Raw genomic sequence first — 14,114 nt, 5'->3', positions numbered from 1 at the left:
GCCTCTATCATCTGCTTGTGAGTGGGCACAAGTATGCGACATGTTTCAGATTATTCTGAAATAATTCTAACCCATATTTTGCATACATATACGGAAAAAAGCCATATTTACATTTTTGAAACTGTAACCATTATGCTAAATATAACACGTTTGACTTTTCTCCATATTTCACAAACATATGACAAGACAAAATTTGCCTGCTGACCAAAACCCAAGTCTTTCTGAATGCACAAGATACAGCTGCGTATTTTCATCACTGTAACGTGCCCTTAGGTAGAACCAGTGACTGAAAAGGAGAAGTGGGAGATTCTGAAACAGCAAATGAGTAAGTCGCTGCCCCGCTGGAATGAGCTGGAAAAAAACGGTTTCCTGACCTGAGGCCCTACCATAAGATTTGGGCTAACGGGTCGATTTAAAATCATGTCACCCTCGCCTGCTGTTGCAAATACAGTTAATGAGGTTAGAGATACTAACAAATATCCTCTGGAATTTGCCGAGAAGAGTACTGTTCTGCAGTTATTTTGTTTTGACAATCCTTAATTTACAGCTATGCACGAAGATATTTCTTCTTGCCTAGGAATAACTACTGTTATTACAGCAGGACCTACAGATCTCAGATTTGCCCTTTAAAGTCTACACATGGCATACCATTAATAGATACAGTCTTTACATCTTTGTTTTATCATAACTAGCCCTCTTAAGTCCCTAGGTTACGAGTAAGGTATCAGAAATCAAAACCTTTTAAATTGATTGTGGGCCACAATGACTGACTGCTACAGAGTACTGAAGATCATAACAAAATTTCTGCTGGCTCTACACCTGGACCCAAATCTGTATATATTATATGTTCTTCTGGCACATTACTTTGCATTAGTTCTTAGAGGAAAAGCTTCTAAGGAGCTGGTGAATGAAAACAAAGAAATTGCTTTGAACAGTACAGAAGAACACACAGAAGTGACTGTCTGAAGAACAGAGAAATACTCTGTCCACGAGTACAGTTTAAAACACTACATTTGTAACACCTCAAAGTTCAATATCCTGCACATTAGCCTAAGCTCTTGAGTTAACAAAGATGTACAGAGTGATTTTTACAAAGATGTGAGGGAACAGGACAATCTTCAAACCACATTCTTAAAGCTCATATTGAAAACAAAATTGTGAATATAAAGTCTGACATCAAGGAGACAAGCATTATCCAGATTCCGTCTTGCCAACAGGTTTCTTGTCACCATCTCTATCACTGTCTGCTTTCTTACCTGCATGTAAAAGAAAGCCTAAATTGCTGGGCTTCTGCACCTTTCCGAGAGATCTATAGGAAATGATGGAAGAAGTTTCATTTCCAGCAATTCTGGGGAAGAGACTTCATCCTAAGTAATCTTACTGAGGATGCTCACTAAGTATCTTGCTAGTGGCAAGTGCAGCAAACACATCCTACACATCCCCCATGCAGCCTATCACACTGTCACTTCGAACTGGCAGCTCCTTTTACTAATCTGAGACAGCACCAAGAGCCTCATTTACTCTCTGATCTTAAATGCACGCCAGCCCTTTCAATGCCCTTTCAGATGAGTGCCTCGCAATACAACACCTTTTTGTGGGGCCACAGCAGGAGCAAAGGTGCCTCTCAGAATTTTCCGGGGAGAGGAGTGTGGATTCTTTCTATAAACTTTCCAATCATATTCCAGCTTTCCAAGGCCCAGGGAATCAGCAGCATCAGTTACTCGGCCACTGAAAAATCCTGAAAGCTGTCAGATAGTAGGATCCATCGAAGCCAACAGAAAATGACAGTATTAAGCACACTCAACAAATAAATCCATAATCTCACCTCATGTAACTGCAAGGAATGCAGCTTTATTTCTGAACTACTGGAGTCCTATTACTAACTGACCCATGTTTTGCCTGTTTTATGGGGAGCACAAGTATTCAGACTGCCCTTTTTGCCACCACTACATGAAGGCAGGAAACCCAAACATATTATTGTGGTGATAACCACTGGCTCATTTACTCTGCATACCTAAGATAAGCTTCAGTGCTAAATTAAAACAAACCACACATGGCAAGATTTTCATGTTTGTTTAAGTACTGCCTGATAATGAACACTGCCTCGGTTCTTTCCCCAGTGAAAATAAAATGTAAATGAATTCCCCTTTGTTAAATACCTTGCTCCTTAAGTGCAGTAATAAAACATTCTTTTCCTGATGAACGCCACTGCAGTACTTCAGGTGACCTCCACAGCTTCTCAAAGCACATGATCTACAACACACGGCTCACTGACTGACAGTCAGGGTAAAACAGCACCTGCAAGAGCGCTGCTTGCAATGCATGCAACTTCCCACATTGTCGATAGAGAGTGCAGCCAACAACTGTGTTTATACACTAACATCAGTACTGAATTCTGCACGATTAACTCTCTCCAAGGATTTAGCACAGCAAGATGGTAAGGACTTTCAAGGGCTATTAATTTCGAACACTGTCACATCTTTGTTGGGCTTCCCACCCACAGAGTGACCACCAACAAACACAGCTTTGCACAAATAAATAAAACCTCTCCAATTACAAGTTAATTCGCCAATTTACATGTACAGGCTCTTGTTCCATGTATACTTAACTAAATTAACTCATGAAGCATCTTGTAACAATGATAACTACCACTATTTTTTCACTGACCTTTGTGTGTTGTTGTTCTATCACACAGAAATAAACTAATGGGCAATAAGTGCTTGGCAAAAAAGCAAGTGAATGTACCTCACGTACACAAGATGCAGAAGAATACATACTTAGAGACAATGAGAGAAAAAGAACTCCCATAAAACTAGATTATCCAGTCTGGCAGTTCTACTGTACTAACAATAGTTTTGCAACATTTTTTTTTAAACAAGCGAAGTTTCTTGAGCAATACACTGTGACCAAGATCCTTTTCATTACCAAAGTGCTCTCATTTCTTCCTCAAAAAACCTCTTGCCACTTACTACATCTGGCTGCAAACAAATGCCCGTTTTGATATCCTTCCGAGACAGGCCTGTGTAGTGTATGCTCATGTCAGCTGAATGACAAGGAAAAACCAGTAAGCTTCTCTTAACCTCTCAGTAGCCTATAGCCATAAGAAAGGAGGAGGCCGATAACTTTTTTTTTATTCAAGCCTGTTCAGGGAAAGGAGAGGTCTAAATTTAAAGAGGAGACGGAGGAGAAAATGTAATCACACCTACTAACCAAGATCCTTCAAGAAAATACTTGCTCATGCCTTTTAACTGCAAGAGGAGCTACGAAAGCATTCTTTGCTCATTTTTGGAGTTAATTTTTTGTCTGGTAGATTTGCATTCAAATGAGTGGCTTCACAAATAAAACCAACTGGTTTATACCGCAGACGTCAGATATGCACAATCCATTTCCTACCGTTTCAGCTCACCTACTAAACCGACATCAGGTTTACAAATAGAGGACAGAATGATGCAATCACTGTGACTGCTTTCCATTTGACATGCTTTATGATTTATTTCCTGAAGTGAAGAGAAAGTGCTACGATCACTTCTACCATACGTAATCAGAGTTCCACTAAAACAAATTGGTATTAAATATTGCTTTTTTCATGAAGACAGAAAGAGCTATCTCTGCTCAGTAACTAAAATTACAAAATCACTTCCAGTCACTGAGCAATGTTAAATTTATTTACATAAGTGCAGTTCTTTTATTTTAAAAACCGTACTGTTCCTAAACATCTATTATCAAAAACAAGACCTGAGGTCTGCATGATATCCACTGCACGAGTAAATATAGGGTATTCCAGGGACAGAATCACGCAAACCTTTTGCACCAGTTCCACCAGCTGACACTCTCCTTTGACATCTATTCTGTTCTATGCTTGCTTATATTGTGCTCATTCCCATAAAACATGATATCTACCAATTACACCACTACAGCTTAAACATTCTGTCAAAAAAAAACCCCATAAACCTGGAAAAGCTCTGCAAGTGAAAATAAAATGAACACAACTCCAGAAAGACTGTAGCTTAATTCTGAGGCAAGAGCAAAGGTAAAGAAGTGAAAGCATTTACCAGGCCCTACAACAGTTTGAGTTATCAATTGGTTTGACTGTTACTACACTCCTGAGTACAGGGCATCAGGATACCTCCTACTCACCTTCTTTTAAAGTCCACTTGATTGCTCCTGTCCTCTTGCTGACAGCATGCAAACTTCCATCAAGGGTTGAAACAAACAACAGTGTTTCTGGCACAGTGACTGAGCTGGTGTTCTGGAAGAGAAAAACCCATACACCAAAATGCAATTATTTGTTACAGAGCTTACTTGTAACTGTCATACAGTACACTGCCTAGAATATCACCCTTCTTTTTAATCTCATAGACTTGACAACTTTCTTGTCCCTTGGAATCCAGCATTGTTTGGCTTTTTTAATATTTTCTGCTGTCACTGTTATGGGACTGCTTACTGTGATAAGCTCCCCTAGAGACAAACTGGGAGATGGTTTAAATGAATAATCTATCTACAACTCAATCGCCATTTTCAATTTTATAGCAAAATCTTCTTGTACTAGAGTTAGGAGAAACCAGAGATAGAGCTGATTTAGGAAAGAATTGACAAAAAGACTATGTGATGATAGCTATGGTAAGGAACTTCAAAGCAGCTCAGAGAACCTAAGAGTTAAGGTCAAAGCTAAGCTACTACCAAGTAAAGAGAACATACTTTTGCAAGGTTTAGTCCCCTAGAGAGGAAAAGACATTAGTTGAGCAGAACACAGATAAATAAAACTGAAAGGTAATCAATATCCTACGGGCCTGACTGCGGCTGAGAGACAGGCTGGAGCTTCAGGCATGTAGGCTGCTTCTGAGCACAGGCAAAATATTTAGGACAGATGCAGCTTAAAGGCTAGAGGAGATCCATACCATTAAGACTCTTAATTGTGTTTCGTACCTTATGTCTCCCAACACTGTATTTCTGCAGCAGGCAGTAAATAACAGTGTTTAAGAAAGCCCATATGTATTAACACATCCATAGGCATCTCCCAGAAAGCAGTCAGCTGCAGAATTCAAACCTCAGTTTGACATTCTAATTATTCTGCCACTGGGGACACACCACTCCATATTTATGTGTACGGAGAAAGAGCTGTTTGGTGTCTGCTGTTATTTCTATAGCACAAGCTGCTTTTGAGTCTGACTATTGCAGAGCATGTAATTTTATTACAAGCGCATCACACAAACATGAAGGACTCAGAACTATGTAGTTATCACGGGAACAGTGAGGCCAAGTCCAAGGTGTTTCACTGCACAAAGGAGAAAAAACACGTACATTTGATGTCTACTTTTCTCTTCCTGCCTACAAACGATTCCACATAGCCTAAGACCAACGCACTCCACTTACCAAGTCTCACGTTATCACTCGAGTAACCTGTCATTTGTAGACTGTATCTGCACTGCTCATCTGCGTGCCATCTGCCATGTTTAGGAAGTTTCATAGTTAAATATAATTCCTAAGCTACCACAGTTCATGAAATGAAAGTGTGTGCATTTTAAACAATAATGTCTTTAATGATTTAAACTGTAAAAAATAATTATCAGTCATGTTAGAATTATTGCAAAGCAAAATACACAATTGCTAAATTAAAAAGTATGGGTATGGGAGTAACTGTTTCTTTGCAAAGCTATACATTTTCAGTGCAACTCAATTAAAGCATTGGGCTTTCAGGTAAAGTATAAATCTAAAAGAATAATATAATAAAGTAATAATCAGCAAACTTTCAGGTTGCTCCTACAAATATTATACACGCTTCTTTCCAGCTATAATGAATATAGCTGGAGCAGACAATTGTAAAACACACAGTGCAGAAAAAATGAAAGTACAAATCAACAGTACACAAAACACAGATCAGAAATAACTGCTGAAGGTCCAGAAAAATATATATCTTAACACACAAATATAATTTTCATTCTCTGATGTAGGTAAATTATGCAGGCTGCACAGACATCTGCACTGAAATAAAATATTTACAGCTGCATCTAGAATCAAACTTTGTAGTGTTTGTTCAAAGAGGGACATTGAATAATAACAGTTCCTCTCACGCTGGCCTATAAAATATGCAGCTCGAGATGTTACTAATCACAACTGAACTTAAGAGTATCTTTCTAGCCTAATGAGCTGATCTGTATGTAAGAGCAAAGATAAGCTGTATTGCAGAGTTGTGAGTTCTCATTCTTTTGTAAAATGTATTACTTTTGTTAAACTATTACAGCTACTGTATCAAAGTAATTCACAAAATTTTTGCCCTTTAGGACTTTTTGTACATGAACTCCCAAAACAACTTAGGATGGCGTAGCTGATTTATAATCAGCTAGTCCAGTCTTTCCGTCTTCCTTAAATAAGCATTTAACAAGCCAGATCCACTGATTCTGCACCCAGAAGCGGAAGACACAACCCACACTCCATTATCACATCCATTTGGGGCTGAAAGCCATCTAATTGGGAGGCTTAATCTGCCTCCCCTGGAAGATTTACTTTTGAAATCTGTCATTGCCTAGCTGCCTGCATAAAACCGTCCTCGAACAAAAACAAGGGAAGCTTTGGGTTGCATTCTAGTCATCTTTACAGCTGCCTTTATCCAAAAGATACGGGCTCTTCGCAAAGAACTTCTTCCTGTACAACACTGTAATAAGCTAAGAATTACAGTAACTAATCTTCCTAACCTGGGACACTAATGAGCAAGTGGGGCACTAACTGAGCAGCGTCAGTGCTCCTCACTTCTAAAATGTTACCTTGCATCAGACTGTCAAATTCCCTCGCTCTGTGAGGCAATGAATTACAGTGCTGTCAACGCAGAGTTAGAACACGAATATTTTGTGAGTGGGCTGTGATGTGGCCCCAAAAAGGTACCAATTCAAGGAATACTAGGAGGCTGAAAAAAGCTGCATTTGAGCAGGTTTCCTTCCCTTTGCAGGTCAAACTGCTTTGAAGCTGAGAGAAGTCAGACGACTTGCAGATTGGACTGATCTCACCACATATAAGCTACTTAAGCACGAAAAGACATCTAAATTCAATAGGATACCAGCAGTAGGAACTGCTGGTAGGGAATCCTCCACATCTTTAAAACACTTTCTCCACAGAGTTACTTATTTGGTAACATATATTGTTCTGATCTTACTTTCCTCTTATAGCATTACTGCAGTGGAGCTCAATTTTGACTTCTTTCTCTGGCTTTCAGAGCCTGTCACCCATAAACAAAAAAAAAAAGCAGAAAAGCCATCAAATGAATATTCCAGCTCTGAGTTTCAACTAATTGCACAAACTGTGCCCATGAGGCTAACTGCATTTCACTAACCATCATCCTCAACTGCCAGATGTTGCTCAACATCAGACAGCAGGTAGCCGTTTAAAGTGCCTACTCCTTATCTGCGCAAGTTCAAAGAAGAAATCACAATGAACCGCAACATTGGAACAACTTCTTGTAAACTGTTTTTTACTGACTTTCGACAAGCACATTTCAGCTTTCTCATACTAAACGTGTATTTTCACTGCAGCTGAACTCAGAAAAAAATCCCCATTCCAGAGAATTTAATTCTTCTTCCATCAGATTAATAGATAAGGCAGAAAACATTTTTAGGCAATATTTCAATACAACATGCTATATGATATACACCACAGCGAACACAAGAAATACCTGTTTCTTCATGAAGACCTATCTACCCTAAACCAGCTCCATGAACAAAAACATCTAATTTAAAAGACTGGAGTGACTCTGTTTGCTCTTCTATCAAAAAAGATCCACCAAAACCATCCATTATTCAAACTGATAATTTTAGTTAACGAACACAGTGAAACTGCATCTAGAGTGAAACACGGTAAGTTGAGAAAGAACATATAACCATTAAAGGCAAGAAGTGAAAAATATTGAAGTTCCTTTAAATTGCAGGTGGGAATTTGAAATCCAGAATGTAAAGACTAGTGTTGAAGTGTAGCTGCAAATACAATACCACATATAGCAAATCCACCACATCTTCCACGTATACAGACTAAGATTGTTTTTCTAGGCTACTTCTTACTCTCTGCGCAAGTTTTTCTTATTTTTTATCTTCTTATCTTACAGAATCAGCATCCACAAAGCATATTCTCTTCCTGTCTTCTTAATGAGAAGTGAATAAAGTGTGTATCATCTTCACAAAAAATGTGCCTGTAAAATAACCACCACGATTATGGCTGGGTATCAAATATCAGTAACATACAGTATATGGAACACTATTTATTGTAGATCTATAGATGTAACATTTTCATATTTAATGTTTGAGTATCTGAACATCTATTTGTTGTGGCATCGATGCTACAGAAATTATGGAATTAAACGTGAGCTCTGAAACTCTCATCGAAACACCAGTAATTAATATGGTCTTCCAGACTACTGACATTTTAGAAGGTTGCTAGTACTTGGGCTCGAATGGAAAGCACTGATGTGCAAAGAGTTCCTCTGCACATTCTGCAGTCACAGGAGTAAGATTTTTTTTTCTGTACATCTACCCTACAGACCACTTACAAGCTGAATGTTAAAGAAAGAAAACCAAAGCTGAAGAAGTTATTCACACAAGTTTCTGATGAAAACCAGATGAACACCTGAATGTTGCCCACAGGCAGAATGACCTAAAAGGTTCTCAGATATGACTAAGAAATGACACTAGCTTTTTTTTTAGCTTTTCAGGGTAGCATCCTTGGTCTGGAGGAAAAAGTGCTACTCCCAGCTACCATTCTTTCAGTGCTTACCACCACTTTGTGGTTAACAGGGAGATGTGAACTCTTCCTGGGATGGCAAATGCTTATGGCAAAGCATCGAGGGAACAGAAGGGAACGGTACTCTGAAAGGCTTATCGAGCCAGAGAAATCATCTTCTCTTCAGAGGCCTCTGGGCCAGTTCTGCTCGCTGCCCAAGGAGTTTCACTGGGACTGAAATCAGAAGGGAGGCACACAGATTTCACTGACAAAAGGATTCTGCTGTATGCACGGATCTTTTTTCTCCAAAATACAGTTAGGAAACATCACTGCTCCTGCTGAGCTCATGCTCTCCCTCTAACTGGCTTTGTGTTAATATCACTTTTTTCTAATGCTTTCCTTCACCTCCCCCATAATTCTGTCTAAGTTTTACTGCCTTTGAAGGGCCTTCTCATATTTAGTCATCAAAGTCACATTGATGTGGTCATTGCAACCCCGTGTGTCAAAGACACCATCTTCTTTGGGGTCAAAGACTGAACATAGGGCAAATTTCACTGGTTCTTCCTTTACTTCTAAATTTGTATTTGCACACAGATAAAATACGTACGATACCAGACACTAAAAATCTTCCATTCACTCGTACTTTTCAAAGTGTATGATATCACGCAGCTGAGATTAACCAGCTGAGTAATACACCGACGCTGCTGAAGCTGATGACCTACATTTAAAAACACACAGATGAGTTTGTAGACTTTGCATGCAATATTGCTGATTTATTTTCACCAACATCTACAGCAGTCACTTGGAGAAAAAGCTAGGGGGTTAGTACAATGGTATGGAAACAAGTTTTTTTTTTCTTTCAAATTGCATAAAACATGCAAAAACGAACAGATTATTTAAATAGTTATCTGTATTTCACCCACTCAGAAATTAAAAAACCACCTTCTCATGTTTTTATTAGTGAGTTTAATCAGTGGCTAGAGACTGCAGTATCAAAGCTGTAAATACTCAATGGACTTTACTTTTAACACAAACTTTGTGATCAATTGCTGAATGGAATAAAAGCCTGGAATTAGCACTGTTATGAAAAGCTATGAAAATTGTAAAAACCGGTATGCACAAGCTAAATTTGTTTTCATTTTTATGTGAAGTATGTAAGAGCATCCTCTGCCACAAAAACACATAATAATCTCAGTCCCAGATAGACTCTTTATAAATACTGGCATACATAGATATTGTTCTCCCTGCAAGGGTGCGGCCAACTGTTGTAATGCCACACAAATTCTTGAAATAGATTTTTATTTCATACTGCGATTTCATTTCTGAGGAAATACAACAGTTGAATGCAAGAAATATATGGCAGGACATGAATCAGCTGAGCAAAAAGAACTTGATTTACTGAACAGAGAAAACGAGACAGTAGGAAATGCTGGTTGGGGCCTTCTTTTATTTTATCTGAAACTGCAATAATGTCTATTTTAACAACTGCTCTCTTTGGAATTCAGTGAGAGCTCCTACTGCCTTGACAGTCTGTACTCGTAATAACCTTCCACCCCAACAGTGATGTTAAGTGAAGGATTCACAATACTTTGAAATTATTTCAGGACTTCTATAGAATTAATTTTTCATAATTTAATTAAAATTTAAAAATTAATTAATAATTTAAACACATTTTAAAATCTCTTTCAACTCTCATTGAGTTAAACTTTGACAAATGCTCTAAAGCGCTAATTGCTAATAATCCACAACAGCTTACAATTTGAGACCAAACAGAAAATAGCATTTTTAACCTAGAATAGAAATATACGGTCTAGTAGAAATAGCATTTTATAAATAGAAACAGAAAGATACTTTATAGATACTAGTTAACTCTAGCATAAGAATCTTCCCCTCAGTCCTGATCTACCATATTTTTAGATAAAATGTTCTAAAAATCCAAGTAACAAAAAGACTCAAAACAATTCTGAAGGACCCGTGGAGTCAAGCGAAGGTCAGCGAAAGCTGTAGAACAAGTTCTGGTGTGTTTGTATAGGTCTATGGTGCAGCTCAGTGTCAGAGATTATCTTATCTTCATTCATCGCAGTATTGCAGATTTTTTTAAGGGTTAGCAGAGCAATGCCCTGTTTTGTTTTATAGTGTTGGAAGAAAACAGATCCCCATAGGAATAATTTCTTCCACTAATTTTTCTGCTTAAAAGCAGTACTTTCAAAATGCAGGTCACTGAGCATGCACAAATCCCACTGAAGTCAGTGGAAACAGCAGACAGAAAACCAGGCCACTCAGTTCCTTGAGGTTATCGTTCTGTAACCTAGAAATATGTTTTGCTGTGGGGATGATACCACAAGAGGTTCTTCAAATATGAATAAAGAACAGGAAAACACTTCACGATGACACTGGATGTATGATGGCGCGTTGCTGACTGAGAAGTGCTACTGATTTCATAGAAATAATTGAGTGCTCACTAGTAAACAAATCAGAATGCAACCAGGTAACAGTTTTCTCTATTCTGAGTCTTAAGTAGGAATACATATGCACCCAGCTTTATTTCTAAGGTCTAGTGCATGACAAAGGATGGATGATTGGCTAACTGTAATTTAGATCCTCACAATTTCTTCAGTAATGCTTGGCTTACCAAACAAAAAAGTTCATAAGAAAGAAAAAGAAAAAAATTCTACATCTCTCACTCCATAATTAGCTTAATATATATCAGGCACATTTTACACAAAAAAAAAACCTACTAGAAAACAACGTCAGCATTAACAGCACCAGACACCTTCCTCTCAATAAGAAAAGGCCTATACCATAGTTTATGCTACTGGAACCACAGCTGGTAAGCCAACACCGATACAAACCAAAACATTTTTAAGCATTAGTGCACACTGCAAGCAATTGGCATATTCATCACAGATAGTCTATGATTCATTATCCTGGTTTTGACAGCTATTCTCTAATTACATTGCCAGGCTGGAGGCTAAAACTCGCCATGCATAATAAAACCATGCCATGAAGAAACTCTTTGTAAAATCCAGTGAACTATTGGAGGGAGTTTTTCAGTACAGCTAATAATGAAGTCAATATAAGAGAGAGAGTTGACAAAAAATAATTTGTCTTATTTAGAAAGTGAAATAAAATTTATAGATCTTTTAATCTTAAACTAAATTCCAACATGTCTTAGCTATTTCTCATCACCACTATAAGCCAGTTCCAGTGACTTTTCATCCATAGGCCCATTCGTAATGCAACAGGAAAAACTGGAAACTACGGGAGGTCCCTACAACTGTCCTCCGACTTGGCTGAACTTTGAGCGGTGCTCTACACCACAAACTCCCAGTTAAGTTTTCAGTCTTGGGTCTCTCTGTCAAAGCAAAACTTATGACAGTAATCACAAGAACACCACCAACCAAAATGAGAAGAAGGGCAGAGTTACAAACACAGGAATTTACACTCCAGAACAGAGCTGTCCATGATAACTTTAGGTGTGCAAGACAAGTTTGCATTCTCCCCCTAAAAAACCCTAAACTATTTTTTGAGCAATCAACAATATCTGCAACTCAAATAAAACAGATGAATGTTAATTAACAGAATTCTTGAAGAGGTCCTATTTAAAATCTTCTGCTATCTCACATAGGTTTTCATGCCTACCAGTTAACTGGCCAAACACCCCATACTGAATAAAGAACACAACAGAAGTAAAAACATCTGGCTGCGGCTGGGGTTTTCCCATGTCAAGCACAGCCCGCATGTGCTGCCTGCACACTCCATCTAACAGCCCCGAAACCAGTCCCGCAGGCTGCGGGAGGCAACAGAGGGATGCTCTAAGCAACAGTTTAATCCCAGAGATGATGTTATTTTTGAGTTGCACCGACTCTATGTTAAAAGATAAACAGGCACAGTTTGGAATATCCATGGCTCAGAAAAAGTTTTTTTCCAAAGCACAGAGAGCTGTAAATTAATACTTATATACACCGTATAATATTTGCGGTGACTGCTTATTTACTGACAGCGCTATTGCATTTCTTATTGCTGTACCTGAGATGTCACCCATTTATAATACGTTCCCATACATTGCTAGGGCAATTCCAAGGGCTATACACTGTGTCACCTAAATGATAAGGGACCACATTTCATCTTATTAAAAAAAAAAAAAAAAAAAAGGCAGGAAAGGAAGCCCTTGTATGAACATATAATATAAATTGTAGAAAAATAATACTAAAGTTGGGATATAAAGTAACAAAGAGTACGTTTGTCAGACAAAGAAAATACAGAGCAGCATGTCATCACCAGCACTCCTAAAAGAAATCTATAGAAAACACAATCTGCAAAATCTTTAGGCAATCTCATGTTTTTCATGTTACCTCAATACCAAGAATTGTATGCCACTCTTTTTCATGGGAATTTATTACTCAAGTGACATTAATAGTCCCAAATAAGTCTTCCCAGTTAAACCGGGAGTTAAACCTCCCAGGTGAGGTGACTGGGACTAAGTTCACAGAAACTAAAACTAGTTCTGAAAAGGGACTGAAGCACAGAATAGATTTCAAATTGGAAGTAACAACACTAGGTATGTTACACAGCTTCACTAATAAATGTGTTTATTTTTAAAGAAGGGGAGTAGAGCTATAATATCCCAGGCAAAAACAAAGCCTCCAGCTTTGCTTACCTTGAACGATAACCCCATATATTACACCAGAACTTTCAGGTAACAATGAACAATCCATCAAAGAACATAACCTAAAACTTCTCTGCTACACTTCAGTACGATGGAAACAGTAAATGCCAGCTGGCCTTTTCATTGTCTCCTGATTCTGAGAATTTACAACGAAGAGCACCTTTCGGAATTGAATTTCTGAAGACTTAGTTTTCCGTCTCTGTACACACACAGCAGACAGCACCCATTTTAAAGTACCCTGTTTAACATTATGACCTCCATACAAATAATCTGCTCAGCATGCCATCTGCTTTGCACCAGTTTCACTATTTCCTGTGCTTTTATTTTATTGCTCCACGCAATACCTTATAGCCAACCTGGTTATTTCTCAAGAGGTTTTGTAGAGCAGTGACTTGTGCACTTTGTCTTTCACCTTTGAATTTGGAACTGTAGCCTTTTCAGGATTCCAACCAGTCATATGTACATTTACCGCACATTGCTATCTTTGCTCTGGGGAACAGAATGATCAAAATGCCGTAAGACAGCATACAGGGCACGCAGCTAATCATTTGTATTTGGATATTGACATATATACAACGCAGCTTTTTCAGAGAGAAAACAAGAGCCCCCACTTAGGAGGTCATGAAGGGACAGAGCAAAGATCTTCTAGCATGTCTCACTAGTTCCTCTATACACCTACACAGATACCTTCAGCTTCCAAAAGTTTCTTTGTCCTACTTTCACCAGTCACTTTCTGGGAAACGAG

The 14,114-nt window shown here is 38.3% G+C and overlaps 1 protein-coding gene across 3 annotated transcripts in view; it reads right to left on the bottom strand.

The window, feature by feature from the left end:
* Window positions 1–14,114, bottom strand: part of ERN1 (endoplasmic reticulum to nucleus signaling 1) — a 38,190-nt gene that overhangs the window by 23,422 nt on the left and 654 nt on the right. For all 3 annotated transcript variants that reach the window (XM_086762023.1, XM_086762025.1, XM_086762026.1), the window contains exon 2: window positions 4,138–4,249. In XM_086762023.1, coding sequence (XP_086618149.1) covers window positions 4,138–4,249 — 112 coding nt within the window. The remainder of the gene's footprint in view (window positions 1–4,137; window positions 4,250–14,114) is intronic.

This window comes from Chlamydotis macqueenii, chromosome 18, assembly GCF_036417535.1.
Source record: "Chlamydotis macqueenii isolate bChlMac1 chromosome 18, bChlMac1.mat, whole genome shotgun sequence".
Lineage (NCBI taxonomy): Eukaryota > Metazoa > Chordata > Aves > Otidiformes > Otididae > Chlamydotis > Chlamydotis macqueenii.
This window is presented reverse-complemented; position numbering and strand designations above follow the sequence as displayed.